At 39.9% G+C, this 22271-nt stretch overlaps 1 protein-coding gene across 1 annotated transcript in view; it reads right to left on the bottom strand.

The window, feature by feature from the left end:
* LOC138661760 (cytochrome P450 2A4-like) overlaps nt 1-22271 on the bottom strand; it is a 40794-nt gene that overhangs the window by 6000 nt on the left and 12523 nt on the right. The window contains exons 5-8 of the mRNA XM_069746656.1: nt 13517-13693; nt 13004-13145; nt 1351-1538; nt 684-825 (exon numbers count right to left, since the gene is read on the bottom strand). Of these exons, the coding sequence (XP_069602757.1) occupies nt 684-825; nt 1351-1538; nt 13004-13145; nt 13517-13693 (649 nt within the window). The remainder of the gene's footprint in view (nt 1-683; nt 826-1350; nt 1539-13003; nt 13146-13516; nt 13694-22271) is intronic.

Below are 22271 nucleotides of genomic sequence, written 5' to 3'. Positions count from 1 at the left end.
AATGTTGCAGATAATTGGACATGTTGAAGCACAGAATTCCAGAGGATGGGGTATATTTGGGAAAAGTTTTGGAGGCAATTGGGTGAGGAGCATATGAGTGCACAGGAGAGAAGCAGGTTTTGGACGGACCGCAGATTATGCTTTGGAAGATATTGGGAGATTAGTTCGGCGATACATGGAGGAGAGAGATTATGGACGGCTTTGTAGGCATATATAAATTAATACTTCCATCAGGGGCACCTGCTCCAGCCATTATCAGCGACAGTAGGTGTATGCTGATAGGAGCTGTAGTCACATCCGCAGATGCCTGTGACCGGAGATAAACCTTTTACCTCCTGTCACAGCTGCGAGCTCAGTCCGTTATCTGATAGATCGACAATGACAACCACAGGGGCTTTTGACATTCGGTTACATTCGTTGAACAAGTCGGCATTTAAATCTTTCCAAACCGAATGTCAAGAGGTTCACTAATCTCTCGCAGTAATATTATGAATAAGGTGTGTTTGTAAAAACAAAGGCATATCAAGTCATATTTTAGACTTCTTTAAACTCAGACTGTATCTACGAAGCATATCAAACTAGGATAGTCTCACATTCTAAACCTCAGATAATTTGAAGCTTAAATTCAGTCACAGTTTACAGATGATTTTTTTTTTTGCCATAATCAAGAAATAGTTTCTTACCTGCAGCGAATGGCATAAACCCATCACTTTTCTGAAACTCGCCTTTCTCATTAAGGAAGTTTCCAGGATCAAACTCCACTGGGTTTTTGAAATATTTGGGGTCTTTTAAGACAGATGTCAAGACTGGAAGCAATACGGTTTTCTGAAAGGAAATATATAGATATAGAAAACTGAAGTGTTAAAAGTGAGATCTAGGTAGCAGCTGATAGGAAGAGACATTAAAAAGATCAAAACAACTTTTTTCACAAGAGATAACCTTGGTTTCTCTGAGTTACTGTATAAATAAGAGTAGAGTAATAGTTAAATAAGAGAACATGTGAAATGTTGAGCATGGTTCATAAACATAAGAGATAGAAACAGCTGATGAGATAAGAAGTCATACTTGCCAAGTTTCCTGGATTGGTCAGTACGTTCGCGTAAAATCAGTAAACTGTCCAGACTCGTGGAAAAATAAGCAACTGTCGTGGGAACTAAAATGTTTAATTTTTTCTCACTGTGTGAGAAAGACGAGGACCAAGGGTTGGAGGGGTGGAGAATGAGTAGGAAAATGCATGGCCCCTGAAATAATGTTGAACTATGACCGAAAATTTACAATGGCACACACTTAAACTGATGCCAAATAGAAAAATAATTGTCAGATGTGATCGATAAGAAAAGTATGTTGTACCTTAGGAATGTGATATCCTCTGAAGGTTGTGTCCTTGCTGGCAGCATGGAGAACTCCAATAGGTACGATATCAGCAAATCTCTGGATCTCGTGGATTACGGCTTCGGTATATGGCATTTTACTCCTGTCTTCTATTGATGGGCAGCGATCTTTCCCTATTACACGATCAATCTCTTTGTGGATCTTCTCTGAAATTTCCAAAATGGATCAAAGAACATGTTTTCATACTTTTCAGTATAGTGCTATTTCAAAACCAAAAATTAGTTCTTTTGAAAATGTCACCATGCCAAGACCAAGAAGTACAAGGTAACACATCTTCTTGGTAAGATACCGGTAATATGTATAGTAAATGATTAGTTGTGACTCAACTTGGAGTCGAATTTTGCAGGTCCCGGTATAATCAAACAATTACAATTTGATTCAAACGAAACTATTTTACAGAATGCAGATGGCTCCTTCAGTCAGAAAAGTTACCTCAGGAGTGGCCAGGTGTGCTTCCCAATAATGTCTCACAGCCATCATATAGTATAAGAGATTACATAATATAGCACAACATATCTGTTAACCCCTGTCCTGGATCAAAGCTCACACCAGTCAGCTAAATCCTGTTGTGCTTGATGTTGGGCTTTTCAGATGGCCCAGCATTAAACCTTGTGATTATCTCCCTTGGCCTATATAAGGACCACCAAAATAGACACCTTGGTCAAACATTGTCATTGTCCTGTTGGCCCTGAGAGGGTACACTGTCAGCCTTCCCTGGTTATCAGTAAGGTGTCTGTTCACCATGGATCCAGAGCTACCACGCACAGGGATGCCACCCCAATCTTATGGAGCATTGCGTTCTGGTAGGATGTGTGGAGACGTGGGATACTGTACCTCCCACCAATTTCACTGCCTGGGGAACATGTTACGCTGTGAGCCCCGGTTTCCAGGCAATGCAAGATGCTGCCGTGTCTGGTACTAGGCAGTTGTGGGATTGTGTCCATTTTGATGTGTAAGTTAGCAGGGATTGGTTGTCAGGGGGTGACTAGGAAGTATTCAGATAATTTCCTTCAGAATCAGGCGGGCAAATTTACCCTGTTCCCAGCTCAGGACTTTGCTGTTTTTTGCAATTCATATGAGTTGTGGCGGTGAGCTGTGCTTGCAGTTTTGGTTGCTCTCTTTTGGGGTAGGTCTTAGGAATCGCTTCCTTTTCCCTTTGTGCTACACTCCCAGGGTTTCTCACAGAGACACCTACCTCGACCAGGCTCTGGCCTCGTCACCAAGCACCAGCTACCTATCAACAGTGGGTTTTGGAAGGGCTCTGCCCAAGCCCCACTCCTATTTACTGTGATCAAGATAATAATAAAATATATAGCTTTAATTGGACGTCAGGACACAAATCCACAAACAATAAAAACAATTAAAACCAAATATACATCATGGTGGTCAACCCGCACCCCTCAATATTAAACGGTGACAACCTGTCAGTTTTCATAACCGTGTGTTGAATCGACATTACAACACTGGCAATAAATAATAGGCTTGCTAAGATTGTCTGCGATTGCTCATAACACAAACAGCTAGCTAAATAGCCAGGGAATATCTCAGAATAGAAAACACCTGCAGGAAACCCAGCAGACACCAACCTTTATTGGGCAACTGGATTGTCACTCACAACACTAATAGCTCAGCACACCTCAGCCCCACATTGGCCGGCCGAGCTATCACATTACTGACCACTCAGCATGCCCGTATCCAAGATTGTACGACTGAGCTACCACTCACCACACTGAGTGGAGAAATAATTTCCCTTTAGTGTAGCTTTCTGCTGTCTGTACCTCAGCTACCTGTTCCCAGTTTCCTGTCCTCTTGCGGTCTCTAGTACCTCTGTTATGTGTACCCCACATTCCTCACCTGCTGCATCAATGCTCATGGTCCATGTGCCCACTCAGACCTTAGCCTCCAGATCCACCTCAGCAGGTGAAGTTAACCACATCATAGTCTGCATAAAAGCTGAGGCAGGGAATATAGCAACCAATTTGGAGTGAATCTGTTTAGTGAGAGGATGTTACAGATTACAGTTTAGCACTGCATGTAGGGAGATAAAGCCAAAAATTTCTGAATATTCTGTACAGGAAGTTTGTGTGACAAAACAGCAGTAAATTGGTTACCACCTATTGTCCAATGGCCATATAATGTATTTGAAAGTCATTTTGATATTGCTAAAGTTGTGTTTGAGTTTAAGAGCTTGAAAAGAGTTGAATATAGTCCTAAAAAACTATAAAGAAGCTTCCAAACACATGACATCATCATATGGGCTGTCCAGAATTGTTTAAAGGCTTAGTAATGTTAGTGTATGTAAACTTTTGACTTTGCAGTAAGTAATAAAAATACTCTAAAACATTATTTCTCTCATTATTCTGGCATTTGGCAAATATTAATTATTATGGTAATCCTAATTGACCTAAAACGGGAAAGGTTTATTCTGATTTCATATCAGATATTGCAAATGTGTCTTTTTATATAGAGTATGTAGACTTCTGGTCTCAACTGTATCTATCTATCTATCTATCTATCTATCTATCTATCTATCATCTATCTCATTCCTTCTATTTATCTATGTATCTATTATATATCTATCATCTATCTATTTATCTATCATCTTTCTATCATCTATCTATCTATCTATCTATCTATCTATCATCTATCTATTATCTATCTATCATATATCTATCTATCTATCTATCTATCTATTATCTATCATCTATCTATCTATCTATCTATCTATCTATCTATCTATCTATCTATCTATCTATCATCTATCTATTATCTATCTATCATATATCTATCTATCTATCTATCTATTATCTATCATCTATCTATCTATCTATCTATCTATCTATCTATCATCTATCTATTATCTATCTATCATATATCTATCTATCTATCTATCTATCTATCATCTATCTATTATCTATCTATCATATATCTATCTATCTATCTATCTATCTATCTATCTATCTATCTATCTATCTATCATCTATGTATCTATCTATCTATCCATTATCTATCTATCTATTATCTATCTATCTATTATATATCATCTATCTATCTATCTATCTATCTATCTATCTATCTATCTATCTATCTGTCTATCTATCATCTATCTATTATCTATCCATCATATATCTATCTATCTATCTATCTATCTATCTATCTATCTATCTATCTATCATCTATCTATTATCTATCATATATCTATCTATCTATCTATCATCTATCTCATTCCTTCTATTTATCTATGTATCTATTATATATCTATCATCTATCTATTTATCTATCATCTTTCTATCATCTATCTATCTATCTATCTATCTATCTATCTATCTATCTATCTATCTATTATCTATCATCTATCTATCTATCTATCTATCTATCTATCTATCTATCTATCTATCTATCTATCTATCATCTATCTATTATCTATCTATCATCTATCTATCTATCTATCTATCATCTATCATCTATCTATTATCTATCTATCATATATCTATCTATCTATCTATCTATCTATCTATCTATCTATCTATCTATCTATCATCTATCTATCTATCTATCTATCTATCTATCTATCATCTATGTATCTATCTATCTATCTATCTATCATCTATCTATCTATCTATCTATCTATCTATCTATCTATCTATCTATCCATTATCTATCTATCTATTATCTATCTATCTATCTATTATCTATCATCTATCTATCTATCTATCTATCTATCTATCTATCTATCTATCTATCTATCTATCTATCATCTATCTATTATCTATCATATATCTATCTATCTATCTATCTATCATCTATGTATCTATCTATCTATCTATCTATCTATCTATCTATCTATCTATCTATCTATCTATCTATCTATCATCTATCTATCTATCCATTATCTATCTATCTATTATCTATCTATCTATCTATCTATTATCTATCTATCTATCTATCATCTATCTATCTATCATATATCTATCAATTATCTATCTATTATCTATCTATCATCTATCTATCTATCTATCTATCTATCTATCTATCATCTATCTATCATCTATCCCATATCTATCTATCTATCTATCTATCTATCTATCTATCTATCTATCTATCTATCTATCTATCTATCTACTGTATCTATCTATTATCTATCTATTATCTATCTATCATCTATCTATCATCTATCTATTTATCTATCATCTTTCTATTATCTATCTATCTATCTATCTATCTATCTATCTATCTATCTATCTATCTATCTATCTATCATCTATCTATCTATCTATCATCTAGCTATTATCAATCTATTTATGAATCTATCTATCATCTATTTACCTCCGTGCTTGCAGAAGGAAATGGACATGTCTACATGTGTGTCACATGGATAAACGGTTTGTGTGAAAATATGGACATGAGCGCTTCCTCACAGATTATAATGGGTGTGCAGTGCGCGTGTACGTGTCTCCAGTACTTGTGAAAACAGAAGCCACATGTACCGTAATTATGAATGTGTGGCCGTAGAAACTGATTGATTGAAGACGTTTTATCAGAATTTTAGCACAAAATAATCTGAACTGACGACTTTTGGCATTTTTACTCCTGTCCCATCTGTAAAAGTAGGTAAAATCTGACCAACAATTTCATCAGTTTATGCACAAAAGTGGAGCAAATTACAATAGAAATATATGCCAGGCCGTGTATGCAGTAACACTACATAGGGGGTATAGCTCAGTGGTAGAGCATTTGACTGCAGATCAAGAGGTCCTTGGTTCAAATCCAAGTGTCCTGTATGCACTTTTTCAACAGATTAAACATGCTTTTCACCTGTCAGAAGTGTAGACTAGTGGCCCTTTTAGAAGAAAAGGTGCGGGGTCTGGAAGAAAGAATAGCAACTTTGAAACTCATCAAAGAGAATGAAGACTTTCTAGACAGAACAGAAGCATCTCTACTGGTCACAGAAGGTGAAAAAAGTGTCAGAGAACCTCCAAAAGCAGATGAGTGGAAGCATGTGACCAAAAGAAGCAAGAAGACCATGGAGAAATCACCAACCACACAACTGAAGAACCGATATCAAATCTTTGTAGAGGATGAAGATGGCACACCTAAGGATGAAGCAATACCAGCAAGCAAAAAAGAAAAGGGCACACAGCAGCAAGTGACAGCAAAAAGTACAGCCAAGAAGCAACGAAGAGTGGTGGTGGTGGGAGACTCACTACTGAGAGGCACAGAAGCAGCCATCTGCAGACCGGACATAACTGCAAGAGAAGTATGCTGCCTTCCAGGTGCGATCTATTATCTATCTATCATATATCTATCTATCTATCTATCTATCTATCTATCTATCTATCTATCTATCTATCTATCTATCATCTATGTATCTATCTATCTATCCATTATCTATCTATCTATTATCTATCTATCTATTATATATCATCTATCTATCTATCTATCTATCTATCTATCTATCTATCTATCTGTCTATCTATCATCTATCTATTATCTATCCATCATATATCTATCTATCTATCTATCTATCTATCTATCTATCTATCATCTATCTATTATCTATCATATATCTATCTATCTATCTATCATCTATCTCATTCCTTCTATTTATCTATGTATCTATTATATATCTATCATCTATCTATTTATCTATCATCTTTCTATCATCTATCTATCTATCTATCTATCTATCTATCTATCTATCTATCTATCTATCTATTATCTATCATCTATCTATCTATCTATCTATCTATCTATCTATCTATCTATCTATCTATCTATCTATCATCTATCTATTATCTATCTATCATCTATCTATCTATCTATCTATCATCTATCATCTATCTATTATCTATCTATCATATATCTATCTATCTATCTATCTATCTATCTATCTATCTATCTATCTATCTATCATCTATCTATCTATCTATCTATCTATCTATCTATCATCTATGTATCTATCTATCTATCTATCTATCATCTATCTATCTATCTATCTATCTATCTATCTATCTATCTATCTATCTATCCATTATCTATCTATCTATTATCTATCTATCTATCTATTATCTATCATCTATCTATCTATCTATCTATCTATCTATCTATCTATCTATCTATCTATCTATCTATCTATCTATCTATCATCTATCTATTATCTATCATATATCTATCTATCTATCTATCTATCATCTATGTATCTATCTATCTATCTATCTATCTATCTATCTATCTATCTATCTATCTATCTATCTATCTATCATCTATCTATCTATCCATTATCTATCTATCTATTATCTATCTATCTATCTATCTATTATCTATCTATCTATCTATCATCTATCTATCTATCATATATCTATCAATTATCTATCTATTATCTATCTATCATCTATCTATCTATCTATCTATCTATCTATCTATCTATCTATCATCTATCTATCATCTATCCCATATCTATCTATCTATCTATCTATCTATCTATCTATCTATCTATCTATCTATCTATCTATCTATCTACTGTATCTATCTATTATCTATCTATTATCTATCTATCATCTATCTATCATCTATCTATTTATCTATCATCTTTCTATTATCTATCTATCTATCTATCTATCTATCTATCTATCTATCTATCTATCTATCTATCTATCATCTATCTATCTATCTATCATCTAGCTATTATCAATCTATTTATGAATCTATCTATCATCTATTTACCTCCGTGCTTGCAGAAGGAAATGGACATGTCTACATGTGTGTCACATGGATAAACGGTTTGTGTGAAAATATGGACATGAGCGCTTCCTCACAGATTATAATGGGTGTGCAGTGCGCGTGTACGTGTCTCCAGTACTTGTGAAAACAGAAGCCACATGTACCGTAATTATGAATGTGTGGCCGTAGAAACTGATTGATTGAAGACGTTTTATCAGAATTTTAGCACAAAATAATCTGAACTGACGACTTTTGGCATTTTTACTCCTGTCCCATCTGTAAAAGTAGGTAAAATCTGACCAACAATTTCATCAGTTTATGCACAAAAGTGGAGCAAATTACAATAGAAATATATGCCAGGCCGTGTATGCAGTAACACTACATAGGGGGTATAGCTCAGTGGTAGAGCATTTGACTGCAGATCAAGAGGTCCTTGGTTCAAATCCAAGTGTCCTGTATGCACTTTTTCAACAGATTAAACATGCTTTTCACCTGTCAGAAGTGTAGACTAGTGGCCCTTTTAGAAGAAAAGGTGCGGGGTCTGGAAGAAAGAATAGCAACTTTGAAACTCATCAAAGAGAATGAAGACTTTCTAGACAGAACAGAAGCATCTCTACTGGTCACAGAAGGTGAAAAAAGTGTCAGAGAACCTCCAAAAGCAGATGAGTGGAAGCATGTGACCAAAAGAAGCAAGAAGACCATGGAGAAATCACCAACCACACAACTGAAGAACCGATATCAAATCTTTGTAGAGGATGAAGATGGCACACCTAAGGATGAAGCAATACCAGCAAGCAAAAAAGAAAAGGGCACACAGCAGCAAGTGACAGCAAAAAGTACAGCCAAGAAGCAACGAAGAGTGGTGGTGGTGGGAGACTCACTACTGAGAGGCACAGAAGCAGCCATCTGCAGACCGGACATAACTGCAAGAGAAGTATGCTGCCTTCCAGGTGCGATGATCAAGGATGTGACCGATAGGATACCAAAGCTCTTCAACTCCAAGGACGTCCACCTATTTCTTCTGATACATGTTGGCACCAATGACACGGCAAGGAAGGACCTACCGACAATCTGCAAAGACTTTGAAGAGTTGGGGAAGAAAGTAAAGGAACTGGATGCACAGGTAGTTTTTTCTTCTATCCTTCCAGTAGACGGGCATGGCACCAGGAGATGGAACAGGATCCTTGATGCAAACAACTGGCTAAGACGATGGTGCAGACAACAAGGATTCGGATTCCTGGACCACGGTGTGAATTACTTGTACGATGGACTCCTCGCCAGAGACGGACTACACCTCAACAAACCTGGGAAACACACATTCGCCAGAAGACTCGCTACACTCATCAGGAGGGCGTTAAACTAGAAGAAGAGGGGACGGGAAGAAAAACATTAGACTTGAACAAAGAAGATCCAGGAAAACATACTCAGAAGGGAGGTAAGAACATTTCTAAAACAATCCACAGCGAGGAGATTGGAACAAAACAAAATCCTCTAAACTGCATGCTCGTAAACGCCAGAAGCCTGACAAACAAGATGGAAGAACTAGAAGCAGAAATATCTACAGGTAACTTTGACATAGTGGGAATAACCGAGACATGGTTAGATGAAAGCTATGACTGGGCAGTTAACTTACAGGGTTACAGTCTGTTTAGAAAGGATCATAAAAATCGGAGAGGAGGAGGGGTTTGTCTCTATGTAAAGTCTTGTCTAAAGTCCACTTTAAGGGAGGATATTAGCGAAGGAAATGAGGATGTCGAGTCCATATGGGTCGAAATTCATGGAGGGAAAAATGGTAACAAAATTCTCATTGGGGTCTGTTACAAACCCCCAAATATAACAGAAACCATGGAAAGTCTACTTCTAAAGCAGATAGATGAAGCTGCAACCCATAATGAGGTCCTGGTTATGGGGGACTTTAACTACCCGGATATTAACTGGGAAACAGAAACCTGTGAAACCCATAAAGGCAACAGGTTTCTGCTAATAACCAAGAAAAATTATCTTTCACAATTGGTGCAGAATCCAACCAGAGGAGCAGCACTTTTAGACCTAATACTATCTAATAGACCTGACAGAATAACAAATCTGCAGGTGGTTGGGCATCTAGGAAATAGCGACCACAATATTGTACAGTTTCACCTGTCTTTCACTAGGGGGACTTGTCAGGGAGTCACAAAAACACTGAACTTTAGGAAGGCAAAGTTTGACCAGCTTAGAGAAGCCCTTAATCTGGTAGACTGGGACAATATCCTCAGAAATAAGAATACAGATAATAAATGGGAAATGTTTAAGAACATCCTAAATAGGCAGTGTAAGCGGTTTATACCTTGTGGGAATAAAAGGACTAGAAATAGGAAAAACCCAATGTGGCTAAACAAAGAAGTAAGACAGGCAATTAACAGTAAAAAGAAAGCATTTGCACTACTAAAGCAGGATGGCACCATTGAAGCTCTAAAAAACTATAGGGAGAAAAATACTTTATCTAAAAAACTAATTAAAGCTGCCAAAAAGGAAACAGAGAAGCACATTGCTAAGGAGAGTAAAACTAATCCCAAACTGTTCTTCAACTATATCAATAGTAAAAGAATAAAAACTGAAAATGTAGGCCCCTTAAAAAATAGTGAGGAAAGAATGGTTGTAGATGACGAGGAAAAAGCTAACATATTAAACACCTTCTTCTCCACGGTATTCACGGTGGAAAATGAAATGCTAGGTGAAATCCCAAGAAACAATGAAAACCCTATATTAAGGGTCACCAATCTAACCCAAGAAGAGGTGCGAAACCGGCTAAATAAGATTAAAATAGATAAATCTCCGGGTCCGGATGGCATACACCCACGAGTACTAAGAGAACTAAGTAATGTAATAGATAAACCATTATTTCTTATTTTTAGGGACTCTATAGCGACAGTGTCTGTTCCGCAGGATTGGCGCATAGCAAATGTGGTGCCAATATTCAAAAAGGGCTCTAAAAGTGAACCTGGAAATTATAGGCCAGTAAGTCTAACCTCTATTGTTGGTAAAATATTTGAAGGGTTTCTGAGGGATGTTATTCTGGATTATCTCAATGAGAATAACTGTTTAACTCCATATCAGCATGGGTTTATGAGAAATCGCTCCTGTCAAACCAATCTAATCAGTTTTTATGAAGAGGTAAGCTATAGGCTGGACCACGGTGAGTCATTGGACGTGGTATATCTCGATTTTTCCAAAGCGTTTGATACCGTGCCGCACAAGAGGTTGGTACACAAAATGAGAATGCTTGGTCTGGGGGAAATTGTGTGTAAATGGGTTAGTAACTGGCTTAGTGATAGAAAGCAGAGGGTGGTTATAAATGGTATAGTCTCTAACTGGGTCGCTGTGACCAGTGGGGTACCGCAGGGGTCAGTATTGCGACCTGTTCTCTTCAACATATTCATTAATGATCTGGTAGAAGGTTTACACAGTAAAATATCGATATTTGCAGATGATACAAAACTATGTAAAGCAGTTAATACAAGAGAAGATAGTATTCTGCTACAGATGGATCTGGATAAGTTGGAAACTTGGGCTGAAAGGTGGCAGATGAGGTTTAACAATGATAAATGTAAGGTTATACACATGGGAAGAATGAATCAATGTCACCATTACACACTGAATGGGAAACCACTGGGTAAATCTGACAGGGAGAAGGACTTGGGGATCCTAGTTAATGATAAACTTACCTGGAGCAGCCAGTGCCAGGCAGCAGCTGCCAAGGCAAACAGGATCATGGGGTGCATTAAAAGAGGTCTGGATACACATGATGAGAGCATTATACTGCCTCTGTACAAATCCCTAGTTAGACCGCACATGGAGTACTGTGTCCAGTTTTGGGCACCGGTTCTCAGGAAGGATATAATTGAACTAGAGAGAGTACAAAGGAGGGCAACAAAATTAATAAAGGGGATGGGAGAACTACAATACCCAGATAGATTAGCGAAATTAGGATTATTTAGTCTAGAAAAAAGACGACTGAGGGGCGATCTAATAACCATGTATAAGTATATAAGGGGACAATACAAATATCTCGCTGAGGATCTGTTTATACCAAGGAAGGTGACGGGCACAAGGGGGCATTCTTTGCGTCTGGAGGAGAGAAGGTTTTTCCACCAACATAGAAGAGGATTCTTTACTGTTAGGGCAGTGGGAATCTGGAATTGCTTGCCTGAGGAGGTGGTGATGGCGAACTCAGTCGAGGGGTTCAAGAGAGGCCTGGATGTCTTCCTGGAGCAGAACAATATTGTATCATACAATTAGGTTCTGTAGAAGGACGTAGATCTGGGGATTTATTATGATGGAATATAGGCTGAACTGGATGGACAAATGTCTTTTTTCGGCCTTACTAACTATGTTACTATGTTACTATGTTACAGTGACATTAGTGGACTAGGTCAATATGAAGGAAAAAGATAGCAACAAGAGAAAAAAGTTGCAAAAAATCAACCAGTATGTTGGATAGAAGATGATGGGTGGCACTCCGTAGACACTGATCGGTGAAAAAAAACTTCTTAATTAGTTGCATAAAAAAGGCAAGGAGGCCGGAGAGCGCAGGCGATAGCGTAGACTATGGTGGTTTCGCGTACACACTACGCTTCAACAAGGTCATCTGCCGGGATGTTTAAATGCACCTGTGAGTCTTCAGAAGCAATCTGTCCGCAAGCCAAATCCTATGCTCGAGTGGAGGTATGTGAGTTTGTTAAGTGCCGGTTTTCCTTCTCCTTTCACAAAAAATCCACCATTCTTTTAATCCAGGTGTATGTCTATGAAGCAGGATTTCGTCCCCATACAGAGCATGACTCCTGCACAGTCTACCCGGGGAGCATATTACGTAATATGAAAATGCATTCATTAAATTAGTTAAAATCATCACCTTGTATTTCTGGATATTTCAAGAATATGAGAAAACCGTATCTCAGGGTCATACTTGTCGTCTCTGTCCCAGCAACAAATAAATCAATGATCGTGGCCTGTAGATTCTCCTGATGAAATTCTGTGTCTGGATTCTTTTTTTCCTAAACATTTAAATTTATAATTTTTTTTAATTAACAAAAAAGGTCAAAAGCCTTTACACACGCTTTGGATGTGTTCACAGTGATATTTTTGGGGTGAGATTTTGAAGCAGAAATTCTCCCATTCTCCAATCGAAACATGTGATTTTTGCACAGTTTCTTCTCCAAAATCTCGGCAAACAACCTCAGTGTGGACCCTTAGAAGACCATATAGGAGTCAAAACAAGTACAATCAATACGATGACTGATCTTATGATGATTTATTTCAACAGCTAATTTTCAAAGCCAGTTGCATTTTGGTTATTATGAACGTTCTCTACACACAATATGTGACCCTTCAAGGTCTAATAATCTAATACTATCTGCACACTCACCTCTTCCATCTTAATGAGGAAGCAATCTATGAAGTCACGAGGGCAGTTCTCATCCAGGGTGTCTATATGGGTCTTCATCGTCTCTTTAATAAATTGTTTCAGACTGGCTATAGTTTTGAAGAACCTCTGATGAGGACCCGGAATGTAGGGCATTATGGTGGGGAACATGACAAGGAGCTAATTATGTAAAAGCAATAGAAAAGAAACAATATTGCGATTAATTTGAGGCTTCAGTGAAATTTTCATTATTCACCAGGGCAAAACTGATTTTTTTACATTGCTTTGAAAAATGAGACAACAATACCGTATTGAGACTTCTGTTTTGTGCCTAAAGTTCCATTAAAGGGATATGTGTCTCCATGGTCACAGACTACAATCTAACCCAGCATTACCTGATCCAGTTTCCATACCCCTACCACTGATTATTATTTGCTGATTGGATCTAATTTTCAAGATCAAGAGGAGGTTGCAATTACTTATCACTAGTGTTGAGCGATACCGTCCGATACTTGAAAGTATCGGTATCGGATAGTATCGGCCGATACCCGAAAAATATCGGATATCGCCGATACCGATATCCGATACCAATACAAGTCAATGGGACCTCAAGTATCGGAATGTATCCTCATGGATCCCAGGGTCTGAAGGAGAGGAAACTCTCCTTCAGGCCCTGGGATCCATATTAAAGTGTAAAATAAAGAATTAAAATAAAAAATATTGTTATATTCACCTCTCCGGCGGCCCCTGGACATCAGCGGGAGGATCCGGCGTCCGACACGGCTTCTTTCTTCAAAATGCGCGCCTTCAGGACCTGTGGAATGACGTCCCGGCTTCTGATTGGTCGCGTGCTGCCCATGTGACCGCCACGCGACCAATCAGAAGCCGCGACGTCATTCCTCAGGTCCTAGAAGGCGCTCATTCTAGGACTTTAGCTGAGAAATGACGTCGCGGCTTCTGATTGGTCGCGTGGCGGTCACATGGGCGGCACGCGACCAATCAGAAGCCGGGACGTCATTCCACAGGTCCTGAAGGCGCGCATTTTGAAGAAAGAAGCCGTGCCGGACGCCGGATCCTCCCGCTGATGTCCAGGGGCCGCCGGAGAGGTGAATATAACAATATTTTTTATTTTAATTCTTTATTTTACACTTCCGATACCGATACCCGATATCACAAAAATATCGGATCTCGGTATCGGAATTCCGATACCGCAAGTATCGGCCGATACCCGATACTTGCGGTATCGGAATGCTCAACACTACTTATCACACCTTTCATACAGGCTTATAGAAAATCTGGCTCATCCTTGGGTACAATTTCAAGATACCTGACTGAAGGTGCCTTGTTCATCTTTACAAACAATTATATGCAAATATAAACAAGATGAGAATACTCAGACATCATACCGTTCAAGAAGGAGATGGGTTCTGTGTCCCAGAGATGAACGTGCTTTTTGTTGTGAATTCTGAGGCAGAGCTCCCTCCTGTGGTCACAAGTAGTACTTCGGCTGATTCTCCCTGTGAGCTTCTGTTGGTGGAGGGAAGTGGTACTGCGGCTTCTGAGTTTCCTCCCTCAGGTGATCTGGTGAGGTCGTTAGGTACTGCTCTACTTAACTCCACCTAATGCTTTGATGCTGGCTTCCAGTCAATGTTCCAGTGTTGGACTTGCTTTTCCCTGGATCATTCCTGTGGCCTGCTGCTCTGCATAGCTAAGTTCTTCTTTGCTATTTGTTTGCTATTTTTTCTGTCCAGCTTGTCTAATTTTTTGCTGGAAGCTCTGGGACGCAAAGGGTGTACCTCCATGCCGTTAGTTCAGTACGGAGGGTCTTTTTGCCCCCTTTGCGTGGTTTTCTTTAGGGTTTTGTGTAGACCGCAAAGTTGCCTTTTCTATCCTCGCTCTGTTAAGAAAGTCGGGCCTCACTTTGCTGAATCTATTTCATCTCTACGTTTGTCTTTTCATCTTAACTCACAGTCATTATATGTGGGGGGCTGCCTTTTCCTTTGGGGTATTTCTCTGAGGCAAGGTAGGCTTATTTTCTATCTTCAGGCTAGTTAGTTTCTCAGGCTGTGCCGAGTTGCATAGGCAGAGTTAGGCGCAATCCACGGCTGCCTCTAGTGTTGTTTGGAGAGGATTAGGGATTGCGGTCTGCAGAGTTCCCACGTCTCAGAGCTCGTTCTATGATTTTGGGTTATTGTCAGATCACTGTATGTGCTCTGACCGCTATGTCCATTGTGGTACTGAATTCCCTTTCATAACAGTACAGGAAGCCAAAAGTACTAATGATTCTCAATAGAGGGAAAAAAGAAGTTCTGATTCTCATTTTTTTCTTTGCACTGTGTTTTGCCTTTTTTTTCCCCTAGACATTTGGGTGGTTCAGTACACAGGTGTAGCGATGGACATTAGAAGTCTGTCTTCATCTGTGGATCAGCTCTCGGCAAGAGTACAAAAGATTCAAGACACTATTGATCAGAAATCTATGTTAGAACCAAGAATTCCTATTCCTGATTTGTTTTTTGGAGATAGAACTAAGTTTCTGAGTTTCAAAAATAATTGTAAATTATTTCTGGCCTTGAAACCTCGCTCCTCTGGTGATCCAGTGATCCAGTTCAACAGGTTTTGATTGTTATTTCTTTTTTGCGCAGCGACCCTCAGGACTGGGCATTTTCTCTTGCGCCAGGAGATCCTGCATTGAGTAATATCGATGCGTTTTTCCTGGCGCTCGGATTGCTGTACGATGAACCTAATTCAGTGAATCAGGCAGAGAAAAATTTGCTGGCTCTTTGTCAGGGTCAGGATGAGATAGAGGTATATTGTCAGAAATTTAGAAAGTGGTCCGTGCTCACTCAATGGAATGAATCTGCGCTGGCAGCTATGTTCAGAAAGGGTCTCTCTGAAGCACTTAAGGATGTCATGGTGGGATTTCCTATGCCTGCTGGTTTGAATGAGTCTATGTCTTTGGCCATTCAGATCGGTCGACGCTTGCGTGAGCGTAAATCTGTGCACCATTTGGCGGTATTACCTGAGCTTAAACCTGAGCCTATGCAGTGCGATAGGACTTTGACCAGAGTTAAACGGCAAGAACACAGACGTCTGAATGGGCTGTGTTTCTACTGTGGTGATTCCACTCATGCTATCTCTGATTGTCCTAAGCGCACTAAGCGGTTCGCTAGATCTGCCACCATTGGTATGGTACAGTCAAAATTTCTTCTGTCCGTTACCTTGATCTGCTCTTTGTCATCATATTCTGTCATGGCATTTGTGGATTCAGGCGCTGCCCTGAATTTGATGGACTTGGAGTATGCTAAGCGTTGTGGGTTTCTCTTAGAGCCCTTGCAGTGTCCTATTCCATTGAGAGGAATTGATGCCATGCCTTTGGCCAAGAATAAGCCTCAATACTGGACCCAGCTGACCATGTGCATGGCTCCTGCACATCAGGAGGTTATTCGCTTTCTGGTGTTGCATAATCTGCATGATGTGGTCGTGTTGGGGTTGCCATGGCTACAAGCCCATAATCCAGTATTAGATTGGAAATCCATGTCGGTGTCCAGCTGGGGTTGTCAGGGGGTACATGGTGATGTTCCATTTCTGTCAATTTCGTCATCCACCCCTTCTGAGGTTCCAGAGTTCTTGTCTGATTACCGGGATGTATTTGATGAGCCCAAGTCCGATGCCCTACCTCCGCATAGGGATTGTGATTGTGCTATCAATTTGATTCCTGGTAGTAAATTCCCAAAAGGTCGACTGTTTAATTTATCCGTGCCTGAGCACGCCGCTATGCGCAGTTATGTGAAGGAATCCCTGGAGAAGGGGCATATTCGCCCGTCATCGTCACCATTAGGAGCAGGGTTCTTTTTTGTAGCCAAGAAGGATGGTTTGCTGAGACCTTGTATAGATTACCACCTTCTAAATAAGATCACGGTTAAATTTCAGTACCCCTTGCCATTGTTATCTGATTTGCTTGCTCGGATTAAGGGGGCTAGTTGGTTCACCAAGATAGATCTCCGTGGTGCGTATAATCTGGTGCGAATCAGGCGAGGAGATGAATGGAAAACTGCATTTAATACGCCCGAGGGTCATTTTGAGTATCTAGTGATGCCATTCGGACTTGCCAATGCTCCATCAGTGTTTCAGTCCTTTATGCATGACATCTTCCGAGAGTACCTGGATAAATTCCTGATTGTGTACTTGGATGACATTTTGATCTTCTCAGATGATTGGGAGTCTCATGTGAAGCAGGTCAGAACAGTTTTTCAGGTCCTGCGTGCTAATTCTTTGTTTGTGAAGGGATCAAAGTGTCTCTTTGGTGTGCAGAAGGTTTCATTTTTGGGGTTCATCTTTTCCCCTTCTACTATCGAGATGGATCCTGTTAAGGTCCAAGCCATCCATGATTGGACTCAGCCGACATCTCTGAAAAGTCTGCAAAAGTTCCTGGGCTTTGCTAATTTTTATCGTCGCTTCATCTGCAATTTTTCTAGTATTGCCAAACCATTGACCGATTTGACCAAGAAGGGTGCTGATTTGGTCAATTGGTCTTCTGCTGCTGTGGAGGCTTTTCAAGAGTTGAAGCGTCGTTTTTCTTCTGCCCCTGTGTTGTGTCAACCAGATGTTTCTCTTCCGTTCCAGGTCGAGGTTGATGCTTCTGAGATTGGAGCAGGGGCTGTTTTGTCGCAGAGAGGTTCTGATTGCTCAGTGATGAAACCATGCGCTTTTTTTTCCAGGAAGTTTTCGCCTGCTGAGCAAAATTATGATGTGGGCAACCGAGAGTTGCTGGCCATGAAGTGGGCATTCGAGGAGTGGCATCATTGGCTTGAAGGAGCTAAGCATCGCGTGGTGGTATTGACTGATCATAAGAACTTGACTTATCTTGAGTCTGCTAAGCGGTTGAATCCTAGACAGGCTCGTTGGTCGCTGTTTTTTGCCCGTTTTGACTTTGTGATTTCGTACCTTCCGGGCTCTAAAAATGTGAAGACGGATGCTCTGTCTAGGAGTTTTGTGCCCGACTCTCCGGGTTTGTCTGAGCCGGCGGGTATCCTCAAGGGAGGAGTAATTGTGTCTGCCATCTCCCCTGATTTGCGGCGGGTGCTGCAAAAATTTCAGGCTAATAAACCTGATCGTTGTCCAGCGGAGAGACTGTTTGTCCCTGATAAGTGGACCAATAAAGTTATCTCTGAGGTTCATTGTTCGATGTTGGCTGGTCATCCTGGAATCTTTGGTACCAGAGAGTTAGTGGCTAGATCCTTTTGGTGGCCGTCTCTGTAGCGGGATGTGCGTACTTTTGTGCAGTCCTGTGGGATTTGTGCTCGGGCTAAGCCCTGCTGTTCTCGTGCCAGTGGGTTGCTTTTGCCCTTGCCGGTCCCGAAGAGGCCTTGGACACATATCTCTATGGATTTTATTTCTGATCTTCCCGTTTCTCAAAAGATGTCAGTCATTTGGGTGGTCTGTGATCGCTTTTCTAAGATGGTCCATTTGGTACCCTTGTCTAAATTGCCTTCCTCCTCTGATTTGGTGCCATTGTTCTTCCAGCATGTGGTTCGTTTACATGGCATTCCAGAGAATATCGTTTCTGACAGAGGTTCCCAGTTTGTTTCGAGGTTTTGGCGAGCCTTTTGTGGTAGGATGGGCATTGACTTGTCTTTTTCCTCTGCTTTCCATCCTCAGACTAATGGCCAGACCGAACGAACCAATCAGACCTTGGAAACATATCTGAGATGCTTTGTTTCTGCCGATCAGGATGACTGGGTGTCCTTTTTGCCTTTGGCTGAGTTCGCCCTTAATAATCGGGCCAGCTCGGCTACCTTGGTTTCGCCATTTTTCTGCAATTCTCGGTTCCCTCCTCGTTTCTCTTCAGGACAGGTTGAGTCTTCAGACTGTCCTGGTGTGGATACTGTGGTGGACAGGTTGCAGCAGATTTGGACTCATGTAGTGGACAATTTGACCTTGTCCCAGGAGAAGGCTCAACGTTTCGCTAATCGCAGACGCTGTGTGGGTTCCCGACTTCGTGTTGGGGATCTGGTTTGGTTATATTCTCGTCATATTCCTATGAAGGTTTCCTCTCCTAAGTTTAAACCTCGTTTCATTGGTCCGTATAGGATTTCTGAGGTTCTTAATCCTGTGTCTTTTCGTCTGACCCTTCCAGATTCTTTTTCCATACATAACGTATTCCATAGGTCATTGTTGCGGAGATACGTGGCACCTATGGTTCCATCTGTTGATCCTCCTGCCCCGGTTTTGGTGGAGGGGGAATTGGAGTGTATTGTGGAGAAGATTTTGGATTCTCGTGTTTCTAGACGGAAACTCCAGTATCTGGTTAAATGGAAGGGTTATGCTCAGGAAGATAATTCCTGGGTCTTTGCCTCTGATGTCCATGCTCCTGATCTTGTTCGTGCCTTTCATGTGGCTCATCCTGGTCGGCCTGGGGGCTCTGGTGAGGGTTTGGTGACCCCTCCTCAAGGGGGGGGTACTGTTGTGAATTCTGTGGCAGAGCTCCCTCCTGTGGTCACAAGTGGTACTTCGGCTGATTCTCCCTGTGAGCTTCTGTTGGTGGAGGCAAGTGGTACTGCGGCTTCTGAGTTTCCTCCCTCAGGTGATCTGGTGAGGTCGTTAGGTGCTTCTCTACTTAAATCCACCTAATGCTTTGATCCTGGCTTCCTGTCAATGTTCCAGTGTTGGACTTGCTTTTCCCTGGATCATTCCTGTGGCCTGCTGCTCTGCATAGCTAAGTTCTTCTTTGCTATTTGTTTGCTATTTTTTCTGTCCAGCTTGTCTAATTTTTTGCTGGAAGCTCTGGGACGCAAAGGGTGTACCTCCGTGCCGTTAGTTCGGTACGGAGGGTCTTTTTGCCCCCTTTGCGTGGTTTTCTTTAGGGTTTTGTGTAGACCGCAAAGTTGCCTTTTCTATCCTCGCTCTGTTAAGAAAGTCGGGCCTCACTTTGCTGAATCTATTTCATCTCTACGTTTGTCTTTTCATCTTAACTCACAGTCATTATATGTGGGGGGCTGCCTTTTCCTTTGGGGTATTTCTCTGAGGCAAGGTAGGCTTATTTTCTATCTTCAGGCTAGTTAGTTTCTCAGGCTGTGCCGAGTTGCATAGGCAGAGTTAGGCGCAATCCACGGCTGCCTCTAGTGTTGTTTGGAGAGGATTAGGGATTGCCGTCTGCAGAGTTCCCACGTCTCAGAGCTCGTTCTATTATTTTGGGTTATTGTCAGATCACTGTATGTGCTCTGACCGCTATGTCCATTGTGGTACTGAATTGCCTTTCATAACAGCTTTTAGTCCAACAGGTGCATATCAACCCAAGGACAAAAGCAAAACACCTTGTGAAGATGATGGGGTAAGTTGGCAAGATTCTGTCAATATCCACAGTGAAATGAGTGCTATATCAATATGAACTGAAACGTCACTATGTCAGGAAGAAGCCATTACTCCAAAAGAAGCATAAAAACCTGATTAAGACCTTAATTTTTGTAGACATGCCCTTTGGTCCGATGAAACTAAAATTGTAAATTTTGGGCATAATGACCATTGTTACGTTTGGAGGAAAAGGGTGGAAGTATGGAAACCTAAGAACACTATCCCAACTGTGAAACATGGGGGTGGCAGCATCATGTTGTGGGGCTGTTTTGCTGCAGGAAGGACTCGTGCACTTCCCAATATAGATGGCATCATGAGAAAAGAAGATTATGTGGCAATACTGAAGCAACACCTCAAGACATCAGCCAAGAAGTTACAGCTTGGGTGGAAATGGGTCTTCCAAATCTACAATGACGCAAAGCATACTGACAAAATGGTAACAAAGTGGTTTAAGGATAACAAAGTCAATATTTTGGAGCGGCCATCACAATCTCAATAGTATTGAAAATTTATAGGCAAAGTTGAAGAGGCAGGTGCGAGCAAGACGACCTACAAACCTGGATCAGTTAAACGAGTTTGTCAGGAGGAATCTGCCCAAATTCCGACCAACTATTGTGAGAGACTCATGGAAGGAGATCCCAAACGTTTCACCCAAGTCATTCAGTTTACGGGCAATGGTACCAAATACTAATGAAATGTATCGAAACTTTTGACTTTGCAGTAAGTATTAAAATGCCTTAAAACATTATCTCTCTCGCATTATTATGACATTTGTCAAATATTAATATTTATAGTTATCCTAGTTTACCTAAAATGGGAAATAATAATAATAATAATCTTTATTTATATAGCGCCAACATATTCCGCAGCGCTTTACAGTTTAACAGTTTCAAACACAACAGTCATAGGTAACAATGTTAACAATACAGTAATAAAGCAAAATAAGACAAAATAAGACGACCCTGCTCGTGAGAGCTTACAATCTACATTGAGGTGGGGGAGATACAAAGTACAGGTATATATTTACAATGATGTATTTACAATGATGGCCACTAGAAAGGTTTATTCTGGTTTTATGTCAGATATTGAGAAAAACATGCAGATGTGTATTTTTTTATAGTGTATGTAAACTTATAGTTTCAACTGTATGTTTTGGTTAATTGAATTGTTGCTAGGTTTCCCCTAAATAAATATAAAATTGGCATTAACAAAATATTCTGCATCTTTAAAATTACAAAAATAATAATGTTTCAAAGTACTGAAACTTATATGCATTCATTATATGTAACAATAACAGGAAAACTCTCTGATATCATAGAGAGAAGAGCCAACTAAAAATTTTAATTGTCAGATTTGAATTCAAGAGGTCAAAATCATTAAGAAATGGCTCATTTCATAACTGAACCTG

This window comes from Ranitomeya imitator, chromosome 2 (assembly GCF_032444005.1).
Source record: "Ranitomeya imitator isolate aRanImi1 chromosome 2, aRanImi1.pri, whole genome shotgun sequence".
Lineage (NCBI taxonomy): Eukaryota > Metazoa > Chordata > Amphibia > Anura > Dendrobatidae > Ranitomeya > Ranitomeya imitator.
This window is presented reverse-complemented; position numbering and strand designations above follow the sequence as displayed.